Raw genomic sequence first — 27,925 nt, 5'->3', positions numbered from 1 at the left:
CGGCAGGGCTGGCGGGGGCGGAGGCGGGAGCGTCAGCAGCTTGCGACCGGGGCGGAAGGAGGCGCTGGGCGGGCACCGCGTGTGAGGAGAGCCGGGCCGGGCCGGGCCGGGCCTGCTGGCGGGGCTCAGCCCCGGGAGGTAACGGCTGTGGGGACGGGGGGACGCGAGGCCCTGAGGAGCGGCGGGCGCTCCGGGGCGAGGGCGCTGCCGCTGCCTGGGGAGCCGCCGCCCGCACCCGTCACGGGTTAATGCTGCTCTCCGGCGGGCTGGCTAATCCCTGCTCTGACCCCGCGGCGGGCTCTGTCCCCTTCCCTGCCGGGTCCGTGCTTTTCCACCCCCACGCCAGCAAATACGGAAGGAAATCAATCAGCCGTGGGGCCGGCCCGGGCAGCCGTTGGGTTGCCGGGTCCGCTGCGGTGGGCTCAGGCGCGGCCCGGGCGCGGCGGGAAGCGGCCCGCGGAGGGGGGGTACCCGCCACCGGGGGTGGCCCTTCTGCTGGCCAGGTAGCCGGTTCACCAGCCTCCGTGTTACCGGGGGGCTTGTGCAGGCTCTGCCTGCCGCCTCCTTCTCCTCCTCCGCCTCGGGAGGTTTCCCCTGCTGCCGCCTCAGGCAGCCGGGCCTCTGGAGAGGGGGGAGGCAGCCTGCCAGGTCTGTGTGGAAGCCGCTCGGGAGAGGCAGAGGCGTTTCTGGGGTTTGGTGAAGGGAACACGGAATCCTTGTTGTGGTTTGAATTTGGGAGGCTGCGAGGGGTTACCCGTGTCATTGAGCGTAGGTCGCTGCCGTCCGGGCAAGCCCATGGAAAAGCCCAGACCCCTGGCCAGCGGGCACTGCCTCGCCTTCCCCTCCCGCTCCACAGCACCCTGTGGCAGGCGCCATGCTGGGCCCGGACACCTACGTGCTGCCCAGAGGGTGAAGGAGAGACTTGTAACAGCAGTGCGTGAGGCGCTGCGTTGGCAGGGAATGGGAAAATGATTGAAAATTATGGCAAATGAATGCAAATGAGTGTGGATCGCTGTGCTCCTTCACGTAGGGAGACATGGAGAAACTAGCCAGGCTCCTCACAGACCCCAAGTTTACCCCAAGTGTATGAATATAACGTGCCAGGTGAGATCCGAGCCTGGAAGATTCGTCACTTGGGATGTCAGTGTACACAGTGGTGACAATTAGCTGTGGTAAGTGGAGAGGCTCAAAGGCAGGCAAAGAAACAAAAAGCCAGTTTGTGTAATCAAATGGAGAATAGTTTTCTCCATGTCCCTGCAGACATGCTGCAGGAATGTTGCTTTTGCACAGGAATGTAACTACGGTGTAAATACTGTGAAAGAAATGGATTACAGCTGATGTCCTTTCACATGCTACTGTTCTAAGAGCTGAAAACTGCATTGCATTATTAGTATCCAGAATGAGTACTGTTGTCATTTATGAAAGATTAAAATGTGAATATAATTGGAAGGTGCAAGCTGTAAAACGCGGTTAAGCATTTGTACTATCTCACAAAGTCCAGTACGTATACATTCCTGAATTCATGGGATGCCCTTCCTACTATTTCATCATATATCCAGACAGGCCTATTCTGCTTTGGCATCTGAATACCTTATGCAATAAGCATGTCATAATCTTTGGAAGTTTTGGCCACAAGCACATCTGTTTATCAGTCTCAGTGACTGCAGTGGAAAACATAAGTCTAGCAGCTTGACAGCAAATTGAACTACAGCAAGTTTTGGTCAACAAAAACAGACTAGAATTTGAGAGCTAAAGTTTTTAATTACAATTATGAAGTAGGACCAAGCTGTTATACATTGAATACAAAAACACCGGAATCAAATAAATATTCTGAAACTGAAAGTAAAATTGCTTTCAATTCTCTCAGGGAAGAAGTACCAGAAATCTGACTTTCAGAGCCTTCTGTGTAGGCTTTCATTTCTAACTTTGGGATGACCGTTACTTCATTGAACAATTCCTTCCATGAACCTGCAGCTTAGGTAGTTAGCTGCCTTATCTGAAAGGCAATGCCAGATTTCATTGTAAGCTGCCCTCTAATTTCTAGATTGTCTTCTCAAAGACAACAAAATTTAATTATAATTCTCTAAACGGTTCTGAGACCATGGGGCTAAAGTAATACAACTGTTTGCATTAGCTCACAAATGGTTGTTTACATTTAGTTACAGCACAGATCACTTCCCAGACAATTACTTTGCACCTTCAATGGCAAATTAAAGGTCATGATAGTTTTTTTTCCTTGTAGTTAGTCAAATTTATACATAAATTAATGCAGATACTATCTTTATCCTATCTCTAAACCTTCATTTGGAAAACTTTCAAATCAACTTTTGTAGCGGACCTAGTAATTAATATCCAGGCAAGTAACAGTTGTCATATATTGTAGATCACCAGGGATAAGCCAGCAGTTACTACATAACAACATACTCTGAGAGCTTGTGAACTGGAATTGAACAGAGTGCTGAAATTGGTACTAACTTGCAGGTTTTCAGTAGTGTTGTAGAGCAGGTTGAGTAAATTATAATGAATTTCCTAAATTTTCTTTAAAATGTATCATAAAATGGGAAAAATACTGGTTATATTCAAATCTGTGGGATCGTTCCATTGATTTTACTTGAGTGCAGGGCGGGGGTAGGTCCCTGAACTTCATGGAATTCTCTTGCTAACATCTTATTTGCATAGCGTGGTTTTGTTCTGTACTGGGGAAAATAAAGTTACTTGGTTTTGTGTTTGTAGTTTCAGCTCCATTGTGATCCTGCAAAGCTCTCTTAATGTATTTATTCTCTTCTAGGTGACAACTATCAGCCAACTGCAAGACTGTCACGATGAGTTTTGTTGAGTATGAAGATAGAATAAAGGATGGTGACACAGCTATTGTGTTCCTGGGCCATGAATCCATGTTTCCTGTGAAAGTCCAGCATGGCACGGTAACTCAGACTAAGTACGGGGTCATCAGGCATTCCACGGATCTCATAGGCAAGAAGTACGGCTCTAAAGTGACCTGCAGTAAAGGGGGATGGGTGTTTATTCTTCATCCAACTCCAGAACTATGGACCATGAATCTTCCACACAGGACGCAGATTCTGTATTCCACTGACATCTCTATAATCACCATGATGTTAGAACTGAAGCCAGGCTCCATAGTATGTGAATCAGGTAATAATTAATATGTTGAAATCCTTTATTAAAAACTAACATCAACACTTTCATGAAAAAACAGGCTTATCTTTACATTTTGCGAAAACTCTTTTTTTGTCATTATGATACAATTTTCCCAGCCTGCACATCAAGTAATTCTATTTCATGTGCACATGTTATCAGCTACTCTTTCTTCAACAAGTGATGTTACCTTGGTACGCTGGCCTTATGTATGGGTATACCTTTGCGTATGTGTTTGATTAACTCATCTTCTTAGAATAAATATATACATGTTTTTCTTTCCCTTTTCTAAAACTGTTGTTAAGTACTTCAAAAATACTCTTAAATACATGATTTCAGTCAAAATTCAGGCTGTGAATTTTCAGTTTCAGAAAACATAGTTGAGATAACCCAGTGAAAGAGACTGATGATAGGGTGTTGAACTAACAACGGAAGTAAGTAGATATAAATAAATAGATGTAAATAACATTGTACCATGTAAGTACATATACTTTGTCTTTCTCTTCCAAAGTGTGATCCACTTGTAGCACTGCAACTGCATGCAAAATGACTGTAGCTGTATAATACAGTGCTTGATGTGTTCATCACAGGGCTGTGTTTTTCTAAACTTGGTTTAATTTATTACAGCTTCTATGATTTTGCTTCATTTGCAAGTAAGGAGTGAATTTTTATATTAATAAATGTTTTCCTGATTAAATACGGTTTATAATAATGCCTTCATGACTTTATTACTGCAGGCAGTATGAGGCTTGCTTGATTTGAGTGCATTGCGGTGATTTGGAAAAAACCAAACTGAAATAGTTTGTCTTTGTTTTTTCTGGCTATTTCCTTTGAGTGTTTTTGTGAAGCAGTTTCATACACTTCCCTCTCAAGCATAGGTATGGCAAAGGATCGACATGGTGGGGTTGTGCTGCACTGTATTTTTTTACATTTAACATTTCCACATCCCATCCAAGCATAATTTGGGGCAGCTTTTCAGGCATAATGACCGCTTTCCAACACAACTGAAACACCACTTATCTCAGCATCCAGTTGCACCGTTCAAGGAACAGGTGGTATATGGTGCTGCTTGCTGTATGGCAGCACTTGAAACAGCCAAAGCCATATGCAGAAGTACTGCTAAAATGGTTGGGTCCTGTGAGTTTATAATTTGATCTGTAGGATGATCAGGCATTTTTAGGTTTGTCATGGGAAGTAGCTGTAGTATTCATTGGGCAGCTTTTCCCTGCTATGTTTAGGCAGGATGGGAAAAATAAACGCAGCAAATTACTCAGGGTAGGGGAGATTTTAATTGCTCCATGCTCTGCCTCACTTGGAACAGGCAAATAAAGCTACACATAAAATGTTTTCAGTAACATCAAAGGTACCTAGAAAGGGTGAAAATGTTCAAAAGCTCATTTGTCTAAACTGCTAAGAAATGGAAACACTTGATGAGGTAACCTGTTCAGATTCCCAAAAATGCTATGAGTCAAAAGTCCTAGCCACAAATAATCCTTTTTGCTAATGGGAAACCATTCCCAAGTTTATTTTAATGTCTATGCTGTCAAAGTATTATAACTTCAGCTTTCCAGGAAAAGTAAATGGTATTACTGCTATAGTTGTCCTTGAAAGGGTCGCTGTTCACAAAGAAGGAAGGAAAGAGTATGGCATCAAATTAATCTGGTTAACCTTGAAGCAAGAGAACTTACTGCAAATCTGCTTGCAACTGACCAGAAGCGGTGATTTGAATTAAAAATTTTACAGGTATTGACAACCAGAGCCTCCAGTGTGATGATGTAACCTACTTTGGTGCCATCCTAAATTAGACAGTATTCAGTGATCCAAAATCATTAGTTCTAGATTAACCTTGTGTGGCCTAGACGGAACCAGTCCAATGGCAATTAATAGAAACAAGACAGGAAATCTGGTCTAGTAATGACGTTTGAGTCTGCTTCCTGCTGGTGCTGGTTTTAGATATATTTTGAGCATTAATTAGCATGGAGGTCTGTCTTGTTTTATTATTTGAAGTTGAACTGTTACACATAGTTGCTGTATGGACTGGCAAAGAGGGCATTGTAAAGAGGCCAGGCTCTTTTCCTCTGGTCTTACTAATTAGACCATGGAGAGTGTCCTGCATTTACTCAGTGCAAGCAAGCAGAATTGTGGATTAGTCTCCACAAATGTATGAAGAAACGTTCGAAAAACTAAGATGAAATTCCCTCTGTGTCATGTTATAATGCTGTGAATACAAGTATAAATGATCTTTTGTGTGTGATGATAAAAATTCAGTAGAATGATCAGAAGGCTTAATTCTATATCACTTGAATTATGCAGTTTAAATTGATTAGTTATGATGGGTCATAAATGATATAAACATATTAATATAGTTTTTACTATTTTTAATCGTCTTTAATAAATACATAAAGAGCAAGCTTGTCAGCAGTGCATGCATAATTAAAATGATCCAAGCATACTCTATTGAGGCTATAAGGGAACTCGACATCTGCCTGATGTTTCATGACGGAGGTGTAGGAATATGATCCTTTTACTGTCTTCTGCTAATTTCTAATTTATAAAGGTAGGTTGAGATTTAAAAACTGGTAGCACTGTTACTGGAGCTGAGATCTCTTGAAAGCATTGCTCACTGGTCTGAGGAATTCCCCACTCTGATACAGTCTTGAACAGCCTGATCTTCCTAGAATTAAAGGATACTTGAGATAGCTGCTAAAATACCTGCTGTGAGCGGCCCAGTGGCATGAAACTTGAATTCTCATCAGGTAACTTTGATCCCATTTGTGTTCATTGCATGTGCAGCCACTGTCTAGATAAAGGAATAAGCTGGATCTTTTTATTTTTGTGTTGCCACACTCTCCAAAACTATTCTTGATGTCAACTTCCCAGGCAAAGTTATTTTCAGTCCAGTGGTTACAGCTGCCTGTAGTGTAACAACTCCATTTGACAACAGGTTTTGAGGTTTTTGCATTTATTTTTACACTACATCGGAACCAATATGAAACCTTTCAGATGTTTTTTCCAAACAAAAGTGCACGGAACCCTTTTTTTTGTTTGTTTTTCTTTCCAGTTGACATGTTTCAAGGCTTTTTTACTGTCCTCTCTCCTGGTGAGACCTAAAGAAGTGTCTGTCCTAGCCCTCAGAATTACTCAGAGAATACAGTACGGCACTGTGAAACCTCATTTAATCTGATAAATCTCAGAAATATTTTGGCTTCAATCAAGCATAGTATTTAGACAAAATGTAATTTAGTCAAAAGTATTCTAACCACCGTCCCAGCCATCCTTCAGCATTCAGCAAAATCAGACTCACATGAGCAAAAAGGTTAATTGGACTTTTTGTTCCCCTTCAGCTAAATCCCAAATTAAAAATTGCTAAACCCTGTTCATTGCGACATAGCAATGGGTTTCTGAGCCCATAGACAGGATTTCTGAAGGCTGAGAACAGTATTCTGGGTCCTCATGGTTTCTCTGTGGAGGAGTAACAAGAGCTGCCAGCCAGCCTTACACTAGAGCTTCTCAAAAAGTTATGAAATTTTCAAACTCACAGCCTGGGTATAGATTTTGTTAAGAGTACACTCATAAAAAATTAATGAGGACTTAATGATTAATGGATACTTAATAAATGATTAATAGTTTATTGTGGAGTCCCAGCAAGTCAGCTGTATGTTTATGAGTCTTCTGAAGTGCTTATAGACTTTTTGACAAATACTGCTCATGTCTTTATAGTTTTTGTGGGAGAAGTGTATGTAAACTGTTTGCAGCTCTATCTTTAGTGTAAAGCACAGACCGGAGTTTGTATTAATATGATTTTGGAACGTGTTCATAGGAGTTAAGTCTATGTTTTGTAATTTCTCCCTTATCTACCTCTTAGCACCTGTTAAGGTTAGACTGAAAGAAGAATTAAAAAAACCAATCCTTGTATAGGACCTTTTGAAGTATACAAAAGGCCTCATCAGTACAAATGTCAGAGAGCATAGTATTCCCTTGACATACCAAAGAACTGAACCAAAACTGTGGCCACATGAGGCATCGCTCTAATGAATTCAGACTTGTGGCTGACATGCAGCTCATGAGGAATGCTGTTCATTCTCTAAAGTGTTTGTTTTCAGACTTCCTGGACTCACTTTCATCTTATCATTTCACTTAACCACCAGGCACATTTCTCTTGCAGCTCTGAACATAACAATATTATGCCTGATCTGCAGAAGATCCCTCCCTAAAAAGTTCTGACTGAACCTCTAAAGAAAAACTCAGTCTTCACATTCCCATTCCTTTTGTAGGAAGTGCCAGCCTTTAAAAATTCCCTAACCATCCTTTCCCCAGCTCTTCAATCTGGTCAGTAAGCACTGGCCCTCTTTGACCTCCAGCCTGCTGCCTAAAATGCCTATTTCAGCATGGTGTCCACAACAGATGGGCAGAAGGAAGAGCTAACTTTGTGTAAAGGGAATTTCTTAATTTGCTCTTTCCTTTTTCAGCTCTCTTTCCCTCTTGTCCTCCCTCTCTCTGCCTCTGCTCTTGCTGTGTCTCACCTCTGCTACCAATGATTTGTGCCCTTGAGTATCTTCGCAGTAAGGTCTTTGAGTTAGTTTCCATCAGATGCTTAATCTCTCTTCATATATTTGCTAAAAATCATAAATGATTCTCCAGTTACATAAACTTGCCATTTACAATGAGCAGACTTCTCCTGATCAGTGTTTCTTGACAAATATTAGCTGTGGAGTTGTTAGCTCTGTCTAAAGATTAATTTTCCTTTGGTTTTGAGGCTCCTTCCGTTCTCATGGCTGACTCATGACCTGTCTTACTAATGCTAGGTCTAAGTGGTGTAGCTAGGAGACAAATACAGCAACACTGTCATTGTTTTGTTGTATTTACTCATTTTGGAATATCTTAGGTAGCCAGATTTAGCAGCAGAAACTTCAGTTAAAATGTTGCTAGATATTGTAGAGACCCAGTATTAAATAACACTCTGCACACTTTTAGCTTTTCCTGTTTCTAAATAATATGAACTATGTATACACTTCAGCTTCTTCAGCTTTATTCCAAAATGCTTTTGCTTATGACAACTGTAAACATCTGTAGGTCCTAAATCACGTTTTGTAGTTCGAAGCACCCATGATGAGAAATTTTTACGGAAAACAAGCCAAGCGATAGCCTGCAGTGAGGAAGTGTAGTGGAGTACTACATACTGTAGCAGAACATGGGTGGGATTCCAGGAGGCTGGGCAAATATCCTTTGTGATAAAAAAACGAGATTAAACAGAAAACGTTATGAAAATGTAGTCTCTTAGTCAGTTACCAGTCTAGGTGCTGTGCTAGATGCTGTGGTAACACTCGTGTTTCTCTTGACGGTGTTCTGATGTGTGTCCATGCTGTGTTGAAATAGCACGTGTTATTTTTTAACAGCTCAGGTGTTGTCCACTGCAGCTTTGAAAAGGTGAGAATCAATCTTAATGTGGACATTGTCTCAAGATGGCTGAGGTGCGTGGAGGCTTCTCTGTGGAAAACCTGTCACTTGAACAAGCTGAGAGTGAGAGGAACAGATGTGTTTGAGATCAGGGCAATGATCGAGGAGTTAATCTGATCAATACTTTCTTGTTTACAAATGAAGTATCAGTAGGTGCTGAGCTAGAGTGTTTCATCTAGGTGTCCACTTGTTAGGATTGAAATCCTTCTAAAACTGCAGTGTTTTCCTTGTCTTGGGAGAGGGCAGAAACACTCCCTTGAGCTTTGATGTATCAGAGAAGAGTGGAGTGTGCTTGAGCCCAAGAAGGGAAGGATACATCCGTCTGCAGGGCCGTTAGCCACCTAACTCGTGATTTTAAGACAGGATCTTAATTCATGTCTTTGGACTGAGATCATAGAATCATAGAGTCATTTGAGTTGGAAAAGACCTTTGAAATCATCAAGTCCAACTGTTAACCCAGGACTAGCAAGTTCATCACTAAACCATGTCCCTAGGCACTGCATCTACATGCTTTTTAAACACTTCCAGGGTTGGTGATTCCTTTCCTAATCTACATGATCCGTAGTGCCTCCTCCTCAGATTTTGAACTCTGAGTATGGCATACTGGGGACCCTGGGGTGTCTCATTAAATGCTTGCAATGCAGAGGTCTGCTTATTGATGAAGTTGTTTAAGATCACAGAATAGTCGGTGTAAAAGAGCATCATATTTTCCAAAGGCATTAGCAATGACCTAAGTACTCACCTAATAGCAGCTGTGGTGTTAAGAATGTCTTCAGCACAGTTTGAATTATCGTTGTTTTACCTCTCTTCTGTAGAGTCCATTCATGATTAATATGCTGTAGTTACATGGACGTTGTCCTGTGGTAGAGCAAACAGTTTCTAAGGCTATTTATAGTACAAGCTGCCAGAAAGGCAAGCATCCTGGTGTAAAAATTATAAACTATGTATTTGTTCTAGAAATTGTCTTACCTTCTGCTTTCTAGGTCAGATCAGGACCATAGGTATTTCACTGCACCTATATGAGAATGAAAATCTATTTAAGTCCATCCAGTTCTTAACTTGCCTCTTCTGATACAACATACTCATTTTTGAGCATTCAATTTTTTTGTTTGTTTCTATACATGTAATTCAGCTATGATATTTCAGGTTTGCTAGCATTCTAGTCCACATCTTCAGTAGTACCTCTTGCATTTTGCTGCTCTCCTGACTGATTCTGTATCATGCTAAGGATACCTTTCATTTCCCAAGGAAACCTGAATCTGACTAGAACTTTCCAAACTGGTTCCTAAGACTCTTTAAGTCAGTAATATTTTGCTGAATGCTGCTTTTTTCAGTAGTGATTTTGAAATAAGGACAAAGAGAAATTGAAATAAGGACAAAGAGAATTGAGAAGGTGGTGGGAGGACTCAAATGGTGAATGTTGCAGATTTGCAGGGGAGAAGGTGAATATAAATATTCATTTCCCCTTCAACATCAGAGAAACACAGGGTTGAACCCCTGCCTTGTGTAGACAGTGCTGATTGGGCTTTAGGTGTTGACTATGGACTCATGCTGAACTGCCAGACTCTCATATTCCTGATAAATCACATCAAGCGTGCTGAACTATCAGGCACATGAGAGTTGAGGATCATCATCATTTCACAGGACTGGGCTCAGGATCTGTCATCTTTTCAAGGAGAGATTTTGCCATGGTGGGTGATTCATAACAGTTTTGTTCTTTGTTTCCTGCCGTTTTGAGAGTGTTGTCACGGTGAAGGCAGGCAGCATTTTCAGAAATACTGTCATTAATGATGTTAGGGGATAGAATTTGATATGTTAAAATATGATACATATGTATTATTCTCATGCGTGTCGTAGTCTGTCAACAATAAATAATTCCTGGCAACCTTTTTTAACAAAAGCTTAGTCTGTAATACGCCTGCAAGTGGTGACTTCCAACATCCTGGTTTCAGTTCAGGGTTTGGCTTGGAATGTTTGTGGATAAAAAAAAGAGTACCAGAAAAGAAGAAAAAAAAAATCTTAACGAGTTTTCCTAGGAAGGACACAAACAGTGTCTTCTGTGGTGTTTTTAAGAGCAGGTTTAAAAGGAAAATGAATAAAAATGTAAAAGAAAATGAACAAGGAAACTGGATACATGCACATGCTACCTCTCTCTTCTGCTTACAGCCCAGCTGTGCTAACAGGCCTTCTGTTCACTTTAGATTAGCAGAGAAAGATGCAGAAAGTGTGCAGCATTACCCATTTGAGCGGTAAAATAGTTAAATTCCATCAGTTTGCAAAAGTTCTCAGTTGTGCAATCCTGCCTTTTGGCATGAAATGTAAAGGCAGAATTTCAGTCATTTTAGCATCCTGTGGCAAATAGTTCCCTGCTCTTGTCATTTAAAAAACCCCAAACCACCAAAACCCAAACTATGATATGCTATTTCTTTGCTATGCACATATATCAAGTTTTTAAAACTACCTGGCTCCTGTCCTATCATTACTTCTTTTGACCAGGGAAAAGTTTTATGTTGACATTTAGAGCCTGCGGATGCCGTGACCAGATAGTTTTTAATGTGTGCACTTTTAAGTGTCTTTTGCCTGTTGTTTGCTTTATTTTAATACTGGCATGAATTAATGGATTTTCACTTTAAATAAATACATGTGTGTCAGTTTCTCTCATTCCTTGGACCTCTCTGAGGCTGGTGCCAGAATCTGGAGGTCCTCCCTCCTCTCTAATCTGCCCCATTAAAGCTGGGGGGAGAGTGCTAGTCTGCCTGGTGGGGTCAGAGCCCTCTCAGAGGGAAGCAGAGGAGCAGTGCTGATTCTGCAGTGCAGTTGGTTGATCCAGTGGCAAACATGGGCGCTGAGCTCTGTTTACAGTCTGAATGGCTCCCCTTTCAGAGCTGTCGGATTAAATACAGTGCCACGACAATGTTTCTCCCTTTATGTGACTAGAGGGCAAGAACCTTGGATCCCTCAGTATGCTCTAACTTCCTGTGAGGTTACGGAAAATACTGCTGCAATTAGACAGCTGTACCAGCCCCTGTGTTCCCTAATTAATTTCCTTTCTACTAGTTTCTCAGCTTTTTCCACCACTGCTGTACTTCAGGTTCTGTCCTTTCTAAGTTTTTTCAAGATCTACGTTAGTTGAAAGAACTTGCTTCAGGCTGAAATTTAGCTTGAACAGTCATTGAAGATAGCTAGAAATAGATTTTCTATCTACAGGAGAAATGTGTTCTAAGTACAGAATTATAAATCAGTAAACACAGATAATTTGGGGTTGCTGTGGAGTTTTGAGTTTGGGGGGTTATTCGGCTAAATGCCACTTGAGTGAGTAATTTGCAATGTGAATTGCTATATGGGTGTTTTCTTCAGTGAAAACGGTGGTTATTAGTCACTCATCTATTTAATATGCCAGTGGATCATTTAAAATAAGTTCTATAAATTATCAGACTAAAAGAAGGGAAAAAATGTCTCCTAATAGTCCCTGGTTGTCCATGGCAATTGTACTTACATGCAATTTCAGGTGGTGTGATGGATCTCATTAGACTAAGTTAAGATTGTGTAGGCATGTATGTGTGTAAGTCACCTGTGAAAAGCGGGTCATTTGTTCAGTGTGACTGTAAGAAGCCAAGAGACCTTAGTTTTGGATAATTTCAGTGGGAGCTGAGGATAGCCAGCATCTCTTAAGAGGCCTGGGCAAAACAGAGTCCACATTCTGAAGGCCATTTGTTTGCATGGATACCAACAGGCTTTTCAAGCACAGACCCTTGCCAGCATCTCTTCTTTATTTTAATGAAGTATAAGGTTTTGAAAATATGTTAAAATTTGAAAGAAAGCCACTTTGAAAGAAACCTCTCTGGTTAATTTCCCAGAATTTTTCCTGTTGCATTTACTTCCTTGTGTTCTCTTGTGGCACTTGTTTGAGCTATGGCTGACCCTTGTCATCAGTTTTCTGCTCCAGGGAGATAGGACAGGTCCTGAGTTTGCCAGATTTTTAATTAATGCTTGAGGTCCCTGAAGACTGTTTCCTAGGTCATTTAGTCCCTCTTCCCTTGTGAAGGAAGGACTGTTCTCTTTCAGTAGTTTAACCAATCATTTCTGTTCATTTGCATTTTGAGTGAGTGTTCCAAGCAGGAGGACTCATGGAGAAGAACTTTGTTCTAATGTTTAGCACTGTCAAAAGGCATTTCATGCATTCTTTGTCTTTTCTAGGTACTGGCAGTGGCTCCCTCTCCCATGCTCTCATCAGGACAGTGGCTCCCACAGGGCATCTGTACACAGTGGAGTTCCACCAACAAAGGGCTGAGAAGGCCAGGCAGGAGTTTCGAGAGCATGGGGTGGAGCATCTGGTTACCGTGACCAACCAGGATGTCTGCAAAAATGGGTTTGGTGTCTCAAATATTGCAGATGCGGTGTTCCTAGATATTCCGTCTCCATGGGAAGCCATAGGACACGCAAAGTCAGCGTTAAAAGCTGAAGGTAACTGCACTTATCTTTTTCTGTTCAGGAAGTCCTGTGTATGCACACATCTCTGCCTTCGAGCCTTACGCCAGATCTGCTCCCTTCCATACGATCACTGTTCTCAAATGTCAAAGTCTCTAGGCATTTCTAAGGCTGAAAAAACTTCAAAAGAGGTCTTAAATTTACAGTGGAGATTTGAAAGGAGGACAACCTTTTCCTACAGGCCTGTGCTAGCTGCTACAATTAGCATGGGCAGTTCATAAAAACCCCTTTGAACCTTTGTCAAGTACATTTTGCTAGATCTGAGGTGTGTGGGAAGCAGTAAGTGCTGAAAGCAAATTTCTTTGGCAATTCAGGGAAAGGTGTTTGTATAAAAGGTGTTCAGATGCACTTCACATCAATCATTGATTGGACCTATTTAACAGAGCACCCCATCAGTAATGTTAAAGAAAATGTGGTTATACTTAAATGTGCTGGCCAATTTCTGCCTTAAATCTCTGCTGTTTGAGCTCATGAGAAGTTTGCCATGGGTTGCAGTGGGAATGGAGCATAAAGGTTGTTCTAGCTTACGCCACTTATTCTGGGGTTGTGACAGCAAATGAGAACTGCTGTTGAGGTATTGGATGGATTTTGTCAGTTTATTGTAAATCTTTTCCCTGATGAAAAATAAGCTTCAGTGAATAAATTGTTCTTTTATCCTGGAATAAGTTTTCCCCTAATTAATGTTATACTAGTGTAACTATAACTAGTGTGGATCTGAACTACCTTGTGCCAGATCACTTCTGTCTATAAAAGTCACTTTTCTAATCAAAAGAGCATGGAGTGCTGAACAGTGCCTGTGCCAGGATGTGAGTTTAGTAAAACTTGCTTATGTGCCAAGGACCAGTTCTTTTCTTAAAATATGTAATCACAGGCTTAACTTTAAGTGAATTGCTAGGTCTTGATATCACAGGATTTAAGCTGGTTCTTAAAGGTCGTTGAATGTGCATTACCTTGCTGAGTCAGGACTAGCCCAGCTGTTAGGCTACCTCAACTACTACTGAAAATTTTCTAGGCGGCTTTCCGATACTAACATTAACACACGCTTTCTTTAAAAAGAAAATAAATAGAGACTTGTTAGTGCTCTGTACCTGCAAGGGTTACAGCTCAATTTGTAGCTGCTTTCCAGTGTGTCCTGGGAAAAAAATAATTTTCACTGCACTGTACGATGCCCTTCCCATGCTCAAATTATCTAATCTAGTGAGCACAACACTCAGCTGACTTCCCAGCTTAGAAGGCGCTGCATTGCGCAGTCCAATTTGAATTATTTAAGTGGTGCATGTTTAGAATACTAAGCAGAGCTGCATGAACAGTTCCAAGTTTTAAATTGTCTCACTCCAGCAACTGAAATCCTGGAAAAGGTATTATGGTTCCAAACTGGCCACACCATCTGGCTGTACATTTTTGCACTGTGCTACAAGGTTACATCTGGCAATATAAATAATACTTCAAAATCCCACGTTTTTGTGTTTGTGAAGTGGCATCATGCATTTTATGTACCAGTCAGAAGGTGAAGTTGCTGATCCTTGCTGCAGTTTTTGCTGCAAACAGCTACCAGTGTCTTAAGATCTGACAGTGGTTGAAAGCTCATCTTTTGTGTTTCGTAGTATCTGACTTGAGCCGGGGGCATTTTTTGTATTTTGCTGTTTTGCATATAAACAAAAGCTGGTTTTCTTTTTCATATAAAATCTAATTGATTGCATTAGTAATGGGTACAAGCTTACACATTTCTCTTTTATTCCAAATCACATGGGTAGTTTTGTTATGGTTTTTTTTTACTGCTGTAAAATCTAAAATATGATAGAAGGATATCTGTAACTGCTTCCCTTTCCCTACCACAGGCAGATAACTTTATAGTGCTCCTTTGTTTTGTTTTCAGATAGTTAAAGCTCTTCCGCAGTAAGAACAGTCTGTGCACATACTGCAATTGTTGAGCACCGTTGCAAGGGTTAGTATAGTGATAGAGCATTACTAGAGAAAATGAGCCATTCCACTCTTTTCCCTCCACACCCTCCCTCTCACGTCTGGATGGGGTCACATTTGAACCATTCACACTTGGGTTTTATTGTGATGTGCCATGCAAATATTGCAGCTGTACTGCCAGATAGTGGTAATTTAGTCCCTAAAGTCTTAAGGCACTTTGAAATCAGAGCTAAGTGAATTCAATATATAGCATCATCTAGCCTCCTCTTTAAAAGCACAGAATTCGTTATAGATCATTCATCTGAAACAGTATGTAAGAGAGAGTTCTTAACCTTAACAAAACCTTATCAAATCAGTGTTTTCTCTCTTTCTTAAGCTCAAAGTCCTGAATAGTTGCAGCTCCTAGTAGGCCGAGTGTTAATGATCCTCTTTACAGAGTACATCTATCACTCATGTTATGCCTTGCAGTATGCTGTAAATACACCACTTAACAGTAGCTTGGCCTCCCATTTAAAGCACTGCCAATCTCTGAAGAGCTAAAAGAATGAAATGGCACAGTAGGTTTGTGACTAGAAGGTTCCTGTTCTCTGGGGATGTGCTCGGCCAATGCTCAGCCTTGCATCTCAGCTGCATCCTTCTGCACTGATTTCACCAGTCACACTTTCAGAAGAAATGCTGCTCATAATATCTCTCAGGCACTGCTGCACTGCAGAACTTGCTTTCCTTTCCAGACCTGTACTGGTCTTTTGCAGCATCTGCTGATTAATGCTTTTCTATAGTCATAACTGCTGTTTGCAATATCTGACCTTGGTGTTTTTGCAAAGTTGCTGTTAGTCCCTTCAGGCTAAAGTTTCAAAAATTAAAAAAAGGAAAAAAACCTATGAGGTAACAAAAATATCCTCAATAGTCTACAGTTCTTAAATGCCCTGAAACTTTTGACTCACAGTCATTTCACAGCTGAATACTGTAGTACTTTGAATATAATTCTGCACCCACCTACTCTACTCTCATAAATATTGTCTTTTTTTTCAGGGCTGTGGAAGATGAGGCAGAAACCCATTTGTACAATAATTTTCATACAGATTTTAAGTTTTCAGGTAGGGAGATGGAAAAATACAGCCATGTATTAAGTTGGATTGGCCTCTTGCATTATAAATTGGTCCTTGGTGGTATTTAAATTAACAGTCTGAGTCACAAAATTATTAAAACCAGCCCTCTTTTATTTCCTTTCTTTCTTTTAAAGATTTTACTCTTGAACTCGGACTTGCCACTCTCTTGAGCTTCATAAAAACCCTAAATTATGAGTTTTTGAGATTGTGATCCTTGAGATATCCCCTGAATCAGATAACATGGTGCTGTCAGGTCTCCCCACAAAACTCTGTAGGGGAAGTTCCCTCTGAAGATCTCCCTGTTTGGGCCTCTGCATTTCCTGCCTTCACAGAAGCCCTTCAGCAGTACTCTGCTCTCTGTAGTAGTAGTTGGTTTTCATTTTCAAAGTCTTATACTTGTTTCGTTTGTACATAGTGGACTTAAAATGAGTCTTGTTTTGCTTCCCACCCCTACCCCCCTTAGCGTAGTCATTGATTGTTGTCCTAACCTGTCAGGTTTGGTTATTACAGATGCTGTGTAAAAGAGTAAATAATATCTCATCCTCCTAGTAGCCTGTGGTGCAGGTAAGGCATTGCCTGGTTTAGCTATGTTGAGTTTTCATTTGGGCTCCTCCCCTGAGCTTTAAGGGAATACCACATCCATGTAGAAAGTCTCACTGGCTATTTTTCCTGAGCCCCAGAGGTTATTCATGGTCCCATTTCTAAACCACCCAGGTGTGGCTTTGAGGAGCAGCTGAAATCCCTGGCCACAAGTCTCACGCCTGTGGTATCTGGGTAGACAGCACCCCAGGCTGAATCACACTGAGAAGAGGGCAGTGACTTCAAGGCTGATGTTGTTTGGGCTCAGGCTACCTCAAGAACGCTCAGGGAATGTGTTAGGGCAGGAAGTGGAGCCTGACAGTCTAGTGTGCTGCCATCCTCCACCCATGCAAGTGGTACTCAAAAGTTGGTATCAACGCTTCTCATGTCCCCAGGAGATTGTTTTGGAATAAATGGATGAAGCAATAAGTGCTTGCTAAAATGTCGGCACCAGCCTTTGCTTGCTAGTGTGTACCTGCTTTGATTTGAAGGAGAATTAACTCAAGGTGAGGTTGAAGATCCAGAAACTAATTTTAAGTTGAAGCATATCCTCTCGACATTGAGGAGCCATCTGGTCTAGTGCAAAGCTGCCCTACTAGGATGTAGGACTGGGTGCTAACCCACAAAGCAGCTTCATCTGGTTCCCAAGCACTGGCTGCTTGCTGAGCCAGCCCCAGTTGTTGTAACTCATTGGAGGGCATTAACGTAGCTCCAGTCTGTCAGGCGTTGGTAGGTCAGGTGCACATGATGGGCCTGGCCTGAAGTAAAAGTGATTTTCTCATGTCTCAAGAGTCAAGCAGAAGGATTCCTGCATCATAATCCACGCTGTGGAATGCTGGCGAAAGCTATTGGCCTTTACACAGCTTGTAGGAAGTAGTTTGGGATGAAGGGAACCTTAAAGGAAGTCATTAGATATACTTCCCCAATTTGGAGCCAACCAATTTTTTAATTTCCTTGTTGCATGCTTTTGCCAGCCCGTAATAGTGAGCAGGAATAAATTCCTTTTGCAGGATGCTCCTACAAATGTAGAGGTTAAGGTCACATTTGCAGAAAATCACATCGAGCTCCTATTAATGAGTTGGCAAGTCTTTTGGAGAAAATTTTCATTTCTGAATCAAGAAACATCCTTTCATTTCTTCCAACAGCCAAATCCTCTAATTTCACTTGTCAGGGAAGCTACATCAAATCGCCCACGAGCACGCTCACTTAAAGGACGTTCTGTCCCCTTTTACAGAGGCAATATTTTTAGTGTCCTACTAGCACAGAGTAAATGCCACAGTGATGCTGCTCAGTGACTCTCCTGCCTCACCCCTACATAATGATGCCTGTGTGATTTTTTTTCTTCCATGAGATCTTTGTAATATAATCTTGCAATTACGACACTGCACTGAAGTCCCAAAGACCAGAGCAGTCTTTTTTACCAGGGATAAAAATGCTGTGTTGTATTCTTTACATCAAAGAGTAATTTCTAAAATTACAGGCCTTTTTCCCTGGAACTTAATGGTGCTGCACTACATATGTTCTTTTTGCATCTTCTGAATAGTACTGAGATGATGAAAAAACTTGCCAGAGCACTTGTGACATATACTATAACCTACAGAAGTGAGAGCACATAACTTGGACGTGTTTTCTATATTGGAAGCGTGCACTGAAGTTCTTGTCAATCGGGTAGCACTGCCACATCTTCCATACTTGAAACCTGATGCAGTTGTTAGCTAAATAGAACTGGTAGAGGTGTTAGTCCTTGCTCAGACAAACCAGAAACAAAATTATTTGTTGGAGTTGCACAGGAGCCTCCTGCGAACTGCTCTTGAAGGAGTAGCAAGTTTCAAGGCACTGACCTCTTGTAAAGATGCAAGGGTGTGTCCCTTGATTACAAATTAGATACTGTCTGGTAAAATGTACAGTGCTATGTGGATGCAAATCTTCTTTATTTCCCCTTCCCTTAAGCTCTCTTCTCTAATCATTCCAGTCTGAATTGTACTTAAGTTTTCATATCCTCTCGACCCTATTGCTGGTTACAATGACTGCCAGGATGGTGTGGGCTTGTTCCAGCCTACGGGTTTGGGAGATTTAACCTCTCCGTTAAATGTTTCAAACTAACTCACTCCCTGTAAAACTGAAGATAGAAAAAAATTTCAAGTCTTTCATACAGTCTCATTATTCTCTTCTCCTCAACTGAAGCACTTGTCAGATGCATTATACATGAATAAACACATTTTTAGACAGCTCTTCAGATCAAAAAGCTCACACAGCTTCCTAATGTGAACAGGATTAATCTCAGTTAATTACTATATCAATTTATGATGACACACAGATCTCATTAACCAAATTTAGGAACGGTAGTTTTCCTAAAAGGAGGGCTCTGCAAGATAACAAACTCAGTTTGTACTAAAAAGCTTCCGTTCGGTTATTTTCACTGCTCTCTAGTCTAGTCCTCCCCTTTGTGATCCACAGACAGAGCAGTGTGCCCCTGTGAGTGGAGAGGGAGGGAGTACATGTCTTTTCTTCATTCACTAAGGAATCCTTGGCATGGCCAAGACAAAGCAATGCATATTCAAGTCCTCTAAGCCCTAAATGCCTCTTGATGTGTAAAGGACAAGAGGGCTCTTAGAGAATCTGAGAATTGTGAATGCTGAAATCTAGATTTATATCTGTTTGGTGACTGTGACAGAAGGGGTGTTGCCTAGCTGGTAATCTGACAGGGGTACAGAGGGCAGCCCACAGTGCAGAGAATTCAGAAGCATCTGGTCTGTTGAAGATGATGGCATCTCTGCTCCTAGAACAGATGAGCATGTCCTTTTTAGTGCTGATTTTCTACTGCTCAGTCCGCTTTTTTTTGCTGGTCTAAACACACCATGGCAATTGAAGTTTCCTAAATCTTTCTATTTTAGACAGCCTCTCACAGTCTGGAACAGCAATTTTTTTTGCCTTCCAACCTTCTGCTAATTGTAGCTTTCCAATCTTCTCTTAATATCTGCTTAATCAAACAAGTCCACAGCCTGCAAGTCAGATCTGGCCTGCCTGATGGCGTGTACAGGACAAAGCAGAGGAGACACCTCTCCCACTTGTTAATATCCATAAAGACAGATGCTCGGTGGTTCTGCTTCTAAGCTATCTGTAGGTATATTTATGTGGGAGGGATGTATAATAATAACCAGAACAGTAGGTATGAAAGGGAAAAAATAAAATTGGCAGGACTACTAAACCCTACTGGCTGCTCTTAGTTATATGAAATACCAGCTGTTACGCTGTTTTCTCACTCTTCATACCAGAGAAGTCTTCCAGCAGTGCATTAAATAAAGTAACATTTTTTTGCGCTTCCCTTCTGGATATTAGCTATTGCAAGCAAGAGCTTTCTTCTCTACCAAGTGGCTTGAAAGCCTATTTTCTGTAACCCTGCTTCCCAAGCAGTCTGCTTTGCAAGGAGGCGATCTGATAAATCATAACCAAGCTTGGTGTCGACATGCTGTGCTCAGCTGACCATCCCGAGGCAAAATGAAGGGTGCTCTGCCTTTAACTGAAGGCTTGACAAGAGCTGTGGGTGGCTCTGCAGCTTGTATGGCAACAGCTGTGTGCAGGCTTCTTAGTTTTTACTGTAAATCTGCAGCATGTGAATTCAAAAGCCTAAGCATATCTTGAAACCCTCATACTCAGAATAAATAAGAACAGTCTTACTGTAAATGTAAATATATTTCCCTTTTTTATTGCAATATAAAACACCAAAACCAAAAAGCCTGAATGAAATAGTAAGTCTCTGGTCTCTCTGGAAGTTCTTGCTTTGCAGACAAAGAGTTATTGTGAACTGACATTTAGCTAAGTTAGACATTTGTTCAGTTCCCTACACAATAAGAATATAACGTTTTTCTTTGTAACATATGTGCATCATCGTAGCTTTCTAATTATGTAACAGAAATTTCTTGCTGAACTTTTCTCTTTTATATCTACAAACGTGGTAGAAATGTATATTGCTTTGGCCAGAAAAGATTAACTGCCTGATCCAGAATCATTTTGGTAGTTCTGGCTATCCTGATGAACATATAAATCTAATTTCACGGGAGCTAGCGGACTAGGTGTGCAATTAAATCAGCATCAACGGGTTAATAATGACACATACCAGCATTAATTTTGCAGATGATTATTAGATTAGTTTTTTAATTGTCACTCCGGGGAATTAGTTGTCCAGGGTACTTCGTTCTGAAGATGCATGATAAGAACCCCTGGCTGTGGAGACTTTATTTCAGGACTAAAATTAAATCCTACTTAGTGTATGCTGTAATGGTCTTGGAAAGTGTTCTTCCCCAGTCGGTACCCGGCACATCATGGCTGCACAGTAACTAGAGTGCTTCAGTGATGCTTTCAGACCTGATGCTTTCTTTTTATAGAGATGTGACTTTAGAAACGAAAAAGGAAAAAAAAGGGGAGTTTGAGATAAAGCAGGCTTCATGTAGTCCCAGTATAGCCTCTATTTTTAGCAGGATGCTTTGCTCTCACTTGCACGGGTTCTTTAACTACTTAGACAACTGGTGTTGGAAGGCTTGACTGGATGAGCCTGGGGGAGGGCTGGGAAGGAATGCAAATCAGGTCAGCAAGCATTTTCATCTAATTGTAGTAAGTAAAACAATAGCTGAAGCTGCATTGCCCAGTGTTCCTTCCCCCAGCACAAAAGCTTTTCAGGAACGGCAGTTGCCTTGTGGGACACTATGTCCTGGGTGAAAGCACATGCCCTGGCTTTATGGCAGACAGTGTCCTTATAATTCTTTGATCTGATTTGGCTGTGGCTTTTCAGAGTAAATCTGAATCGTTCTATTCTCAGCTGTTAAGGTGACATTGTAGGACTCAGAAAGTTGTAGGGGGCCTATTAATACTCTGTATTTAGAATTAAAAATCTGAACTGCACAGACAAGGAGACAAGTGTTAGTTTATCACTTAAAAGTCCTGTCCTAGAATAGTTTTGAAGCATTGGCTGTAAACCCGCCCCATGTGATATCCAGTAAACTTTAATGCTCAGGAGACATGCCAGTCAGCTTAACTAAAAGGGTAGAAGCCTTAACAGCACTCCATCTATGGCCTGGAGAGATTACTTTATTCTGTACACGCATACCATCATTCCCAAGTAAACACAGCCGCTTTTGTCAGAGGGTGTGTGCGTGCGCGCTTATATTCTAATGAAGGCAACTCTGTACAGTGTGTGGAGAATGACTTCTGGCTTTGTGTAGGTGCCAACTTCAGTTTGGTGTCTCAGTCCAGAATAGTAGATAGTGATTCCAAAAGAGTCACTGCTCTAAAGGGATCAACTTTAATGGTTTTTTTTTCATGAAAAAGTGTGGTGGGCAATGCTGGATTTGGAAAATCAATGAATTTGCTGATGCAGTTTTTAAAGGGTCTGAAGCATCTTGTAGGGTTGTCCATGTGTGATTTTGTGCTGACACTTTAAACCTGCATAGTTGCCTCATGGAGATTTTCTTGAAGAATGGTTTCACTTTGTATGATAGAAATTCTATGGGCATCTGGGATAATTTGATTGAAAGTGCTTTGTTTTGGTTTTTTGCCCTCTTTTCCACTGCTTCTCTTGTTTTGCAGGCGGCCGCATTTGCTCTTTCTCCCCCTGCATCGAACAAGTCCAAAGAACCTGCCTAGCGATGGAAGAATGTGGTTTTACAGAGATTAACACCTTGGAAATTCTGCTCCGAGTGTACAATGTAAGGACAATTAGCTTGCAAATCCCTGACCTTGGAAAAGCAGCTGAGGATAATTCTAGCACTGACTTTGACAGCAGCAACACATCAAACCAAGGTAGCCTGTGCACTAATCTGCAGCCAGGAACTGTGCAGTTCAAAAGTGGCGTACCACTCAGGGAGATGGTTGGTCACACTGGGTACCTGACCTTTGCCACCAAGAGCCTGTTTTAGTACACGTTGAGTTGGTGTTTGGAGTGTTCTGTGGGTTTGTGTGTGTATTCTGTTTTCATGGTTCTTTTTTGTAGGGCATCCAAATTTTTACTTGTCAGGGAATTCCATATATAGTCAGATTTGGTTGGAATATGCTTTGTTTAAATAGCACGCAAGCATTAACCAGAGCAGCATCAAGGGAATGTTGAAGCTTTGGAATGGTGCTTCACTTGCTGTCAGAAAGAAGATAAATGAATAGTGAATGACCATTCATTGGAATGTGCAGAATAAAGATCTCTCCCAATAAGAAAGCAAAACAAACAGCACACAAATTGCAAATAAGTTGGGTTTTTTTCCTCCTCTTTTCTGAATTACTTTCTGAGGTCTCTGTTTTTATTTTTTCCTAGCACCACTAGACACTTTTTTTTCCTACTTTTCTAGTGACTGTGTTGCTCTTAGGAATGTGAAAGTGCCTAATTGCTTCATTTTCGATCCGAAAGTTGCAAGGTTATAGGGTTGCCAGCATGACTGATCACAGAATTAGTGTTTCCTTGGAATAGTGTTCAGCTACCCAGAGGTTTATTGCCAGCCCTCAGGAACGCAACCTCTTACTCCATTCCAGGCTGGCATCTGCAAATCATTTTGATTACACAGAGGTCAAAAAAGTGTGCTAATTGTTGAATTTGGTTTCAATTGGTGTATTGTGCTCATCAATTTATAGTAGAAATTTGGACCTGAATTCATGCTGTAGTCTTCTAGTAGATCATCCACTTTCATAGTTGATGAATCCACTGTGAAAATTCACTGAACAGCTGGTTAATATTATCTGAACACCTCTTTGTAAGTGGTGTGGCTGAGGTCCCATTTGTTTGGTGTTTTATGTGTGATGGTCTATTATTTGCCTGCAGCTGAATGACAGAAAGATTGCTTTTGGCAGGATTTCTGTCTCCAAATTACATCAATAATGCAAACTTAGTAAAATCTTCAACCAGCCTTCCTAATGAAGTTTTCAGCATATTTACTCTTTGGTCTTCTATACAGAGCTGATAGGCGTGATGAACTATTTGAATGCTGGATTAAATTTTGTATTTATAGATTGAAATACTTACGCAAATTCATGCAGTTCCTTTTTTTTTTTGTTTTTAAATAGTAAATTCACAGATATTTTCATTCCAGCCACTAGTACTGTCTCTTGAAGCGTTTAGCTGTGCCTTGTATTTGGTACCTGGATATATTGATTGCCATGTAAGAAAAACAGCCATTCATAAACTGCTGTCTGAACATTTGAACCTGATATCCCTCCCCCATTCTTGACAAAAATAAACAAAGCTAAGCTTTTAACGTGTTATAGCAGAACGCTAATCCGTAACGGTTTAAAGAAAGCTCAACCGATCACGGCAGCAAAGATAAACTGTTGAGCAGATTAAAGGCAGAAAGCAGTTCTGTTGAACTAAATCAGTTATGTAAGTTGGCCTACAACTGTAGGATTTCTCCAGAAATTATGCGAAAGTTCTTTCTGCTGCTGCTGCTGTCCTCCAGAAAGGCGTGCAGTAAACTGCTAACACAGTGGATATGGTTTGGTAGCTGTGTTGTAATGACATGCTTGCATGTGTATTCATACGCATGTTTGTGTGTGCATAAAGCACCCCTGTAGAAGTACAGCTGAGGTGCTACCATAAGCCAAAAGAAAGGATGGGGAAACACAATGTTAATGCTACAAGGTTGCTCTTGACTTCCTTCAAGGTGATTCTCGTTCACCAACAAGTAGGATCCCCAAGCTTCCCCAGGGTAATTCCAGCCCTAGACTTGAATGTTTTTTCCTGACAGACCTTATTTTAAAATAGTGTAACATTTAAACAGGATTAAAGAGGAACAAAGTCACATTTCTGTCCTACAAATAGACGTGGAATGGAAATACCGATGTGTCTTCATGGAGTTTGAAACAAGGCTGATGCCTTTTTGCCTACAAAGCCCAATTCAAAACCCTTTGAAATAAACCATTGACTTTGCATGGTCCCATATTGATTTGATCCCTGCTGAGGAAGGGCAAGCATTGCATAAGAGGAGAAGGATTTCATTTCTGTCTTTGCAATATTAAAAAGGCTTCTGTGTTTTTGTTGCCAATCACAGCCACGGCCAGCAGCACCACACCGCTTCCTGCTGTTGCTTTGTTGTCAGGGTCACAGGGAGGATCCCACACCGTCCAGCATGGACAGTACCGTGCTGCCAAACCCCCCCCAGTTTAATTTTGCTTACAGTCACCAGATTACGTTCTGGCTGTATTCCCTGACAAAAGTAGTAAATCAGAAACATGGGTCTTTACCACCACACTGGGGGAATCTGCCTGGGCCATGCTTTCAGAGTCTCATTTCTCTCTTTAATACGTTTTAGTCTTCAGTCTGGAATGAAACATCTCTTCTTCCTGCCTTGACACAGTCCAGTTACACATTGGCAGGCTGCACCTTTTATTGCCGCTGTGCACTTGGATCCCTCAGTTGTTGTGGACAAGCACCAGCACACTGTTTACCTGTGCTTTAATTAAAGCATTACAGATCTGTATCTCACTGTGGTTGTTTCCTGCTTACCTGTTAGCACAACACTGTTTTCCTCTGAAGAAGATGTGATCATAAATCTTGCCTGAGAGCCTTAAAGGGATAAAGTAGCAAAAATGCTGGGAACTCACTCTTCAGCTTAATTTCCTGCTCTATCTTCTCCTTAGGTACTTTGGGATACGTGATGGTGAGGGGATGGTTCTTCCTGAGAAGCGTTCCAGAGAAGAGGGTTCTGGTTCATGCTCACTCCCTCGAGAGTACATCTGTGCTCCATTAGTCCTGGTGAACTGGATGATTGCGGAAGTCATGGTGACCTAGAAAGGAGGGGGATCCAGAGATGCAGCGAGCCTAGATCTACTTGTAAATAATAGTGCTTGTCCCAGCAGCAAAGTCTGCATCATTTATGTGGATGAGTGCATTGGGCGGCCCACATGTTCATGCCTTACCGGGTTCCTTCTGGACAGAGGCCGGAGAAAACTGTGCCCTCCTGGGCTGCAGTTTAATGGTGTTCAGTGCTCCCAGCTCACCTCTGATGCCGGTGGGAGCAGTGCAGGCTCAGAATAGGAAAGCTGGGAAAAGTCTGGGCTCTCGGAGGCTGTTGCCAGGCTCCGTCTCAGCTTCTGCTTGCACAAATATGACAGAGGTACAATAAGAGCAAAGTGGGAGAGTCAGCATTGCATAACCATGATGTTACACCAAAGGTACGTGCAGCTGTGGCTGGTCAAAGGAAGGAAGGGGGTTACTCTAGTACCAAAAAGTTCTGTCTGTGTCACCATGAGGGAAAGCGTTTACATGCTGCTGGCCTCTTGAGTGCTCGTGAGGAACTATGTTGTTCAGATGCCAAAAGAGGGGAGCCAGATTGTGTTATTTCCTTTCTCCCTACGTGACAGCTTCTGAACTGGAATGAATCTGCATCGGTATCAACGCAGGGAACAAATAAACCTTGAAAAAAATAGTCAAAAGCAATCCTCCTCACTGGTATCCAGCCTTCTACCTGCATATCTCACCCAGGAGTGCTGTGTCCTTTCGTGGGCTGTTCAGGACACACTGTTCTCTTCTGCCACAGGGCAACAGCTTTGAACTCTGAGGTTAGCTGGCTGATATGCTGATAGAAATAAATGCAAAAGCCAGCTGGGAACATTGGCCTGTGGGGCATCTCACTATACCGGCATGTTTCCACCTGGCTGCTAAGGTAGATTGCCTGCAGCAGGGTTTCCCTTACCATGGAGTGGTCCCTTCCCATCCATCATCTTCCTCCTTCTGCCCTCAAATCCAAAGCTAACAGCTGTGCTGCTAGCAGGCACCAGCTCTTCCTGGCCCTCCAAGGCAACTCAGATTGCACAGTCGGGTTTTTGGCAGAGGCGAGCATTTTCCTCTTCTCTTTTCTGGACCACAAGGCAGGAGTAAAGGCTATTTTTTGCCACCCATTCAGGACACGCAGCCACAGAGGCCCTGCAGGTACGGCTGCTGCAAGGTGCTGTGGTGAGAAGCCGCCTGACTGCCCTTGACCCTGGGCACCCTGCGAGAGCCTTGTGCTGCCGCGGCAGCAGCACAGCATCATTCAAGCTGCTGAAGACCTCAACCTGAAGCTATTTTGGTGGGGTCAGGGTGGGTTGATGCTGAGTATCTTATTTCTTTGTAGTTCTTAAGAGGATGATTTTCATGAATGGTTCCAGTGGAGCTGTGGAGGAACTCTCCCCAGGGGTCTGGATAGCTGCAGGAAATGTCAGAGACCAGGACTGAGTGAATTCAGAGCTGCTGCTCCCAGAGGTGCTGGCTGAGCAGACAAAGCTATGTAAGTAGAGGAAGAAGCTTTTTCCATCTTTTTTTGACAGTGCTGATACTGATTCAGCACGAAGCCTGTGTGCATGACTAGGTCTAGTCAGCTGGGAGAAACTGCTGCTTTAGCAACCTCCCTTTGTATTAGGCACCATGCAGGAAGGGAAAGCCTGCAGTGGGATTTTCCTCTCTCATGTTCTTCTGGGGGGCTGTAGTCCCCCCTCCTTTCTTGAGTCAAAAGTACATTAGCAGTAGTTACCCCTAACACAGGTGTCTGCAACTTGGCGTGGCTGGTCCCTGGGCACATGGAGTGATAGTTTGTGATGCCAAAATATTCTGAGCCGGAACTTATTTTATTCCACTTGAGGGGGGTGAGAGAGATGATGAGATTGTAGGCTTTGTGGTACTTTTTACCTTGGTCCCCCATGCCCTTAGAAATTGTCCATAAAGCTGTATTTCAGAATAATTTAAAAAAAATCAAACCCCACCTATTTGTAGGAATCAGCTGGATTTGAGAACCTAACTGCTTGGAGGAAGAAGTGGAAGAAGCAGCAGCAAGGGTAGAGAATGATTTCTGGGAGAAGGCTCCTCTTTTTCTGGCCTTTTGCAATGAAGAGGCAATTCCCCAGAAGGTTCCAGCTGCTCCCCTTGAAAGCCGTGGATCAGAAATGCCCCTTAGTGAGGATGCTGGTTCAGTCAGGCTGTTTTAACAGGGCATGTATGCTGGGATCTACAGCTGATGGAGTGGAAAGGAGGGAAAAAGAGGAAAAAGTTATTTTAGAGTGCAGTCAGCTCAACCTGTTGGTTATTTCATGCTGTTATTACAAGAGTCGCGGTATGGTCTAAATTACCCTAACAAAATATACAATGTACTTACATATGATACAGAAAAGAATTACCCACTTCAATACATTGTTGGGCAAAAGCATGGAACAACAGATTTGATTGCCTGTGTTGAGAAATCAGGTTTAAATAAGAAACCAGCTGCAGTTTC

General features: G+C 41.9%; 1 protein-coding gene across 5 annotated transcripts; it reads left to right on the top strand.

Annotated features, from left to right (window-relative positions):
• Positions 1-11: 11 nt before the first annotated feature.
• On the top strand, positions 12-27,925 carry TRMT61A (tRNA methyltransferase 61A). 5 transcript variants are annotated; one of them, XM_037394791.1, is made up of 5 exons: positions 12-138; positions 2,789-3,153; positions 12,811-13,077; positions 16,054-16,118; positions 22,293-22,396. In XM_037394791.1, the coding sequence occupies exons 2-5, from the start codon at positions 2,823-2,825 to the stop codon at positions 22,347-22,349; spliced, it is 720 nt and encodes a 239-aa protein (XP_037250688.1). In that variant the 5' UTR covers positions 12-138; positions 2,789-2,822; the 3' UTR covers positions 22,350-22,396. The 5 variants fall into 5 exon arrangements, with proteins under 5 accessions (XP_037250688.1, XP_037250686.1, XP_037250687.1 ...); XM_037394789.1 differs by lacking the exon at positions 16,054-16,118 and adding an exon at positions 25,320-27,925 and having other exon boundaries at positions 13-138; positions 22,293-22,505; XM_037394790.1 differs by lacking the exon at positions 16,054-16,118 and adding an exon at positions 25,320-27,925 and having other exon boundaries at positions 14-138; positions 22,293-22,411.

The sequence above is a fragment of the Falco rusticolus genome, chromosome 7 (genome assembly GCF_015220075.1).
Source record: "Falco rusticolus isolate bFalRus1 chromosome 7, bFalRus1.pri, whole genome shotgun sequence".
Classification (NCBI taxonomy): domain Eukaryota; kingdom Metazoa; phylum Chordata; class Aves; order Falconiformes; family Falconidae; genus Falco; species Falco rusticolus.
This window is presented reverse-complemented; position numbering and strand designations above follow the sequence as displayed.

Excerpts from the sequence above, each read along its gene's own strand:
- TRMT61A (XM_037394787.1), top strand. The coding sequence starts at position 2,823 with ATGAGTTTTGTTGAGTATGAAGATAGAATAAAGGATGGTGACACAGCT. Across the intron at positions 3,154-12,810 it reads CTCCATAGTATGTGAATCAG|GTACTGGCAGTGGCTCCCTC; the intron begins GTAATAATTAAT and ends TGTCTTTTCTAG. Across the intron at positions 13,078-22,292 it reads GTCAGCGTTAAAAGCTGAAG|GCGGCCGCATTTGCTCTTTC; the intron begins GTAACTGCACTT and ends CTTGTTTTGCAG.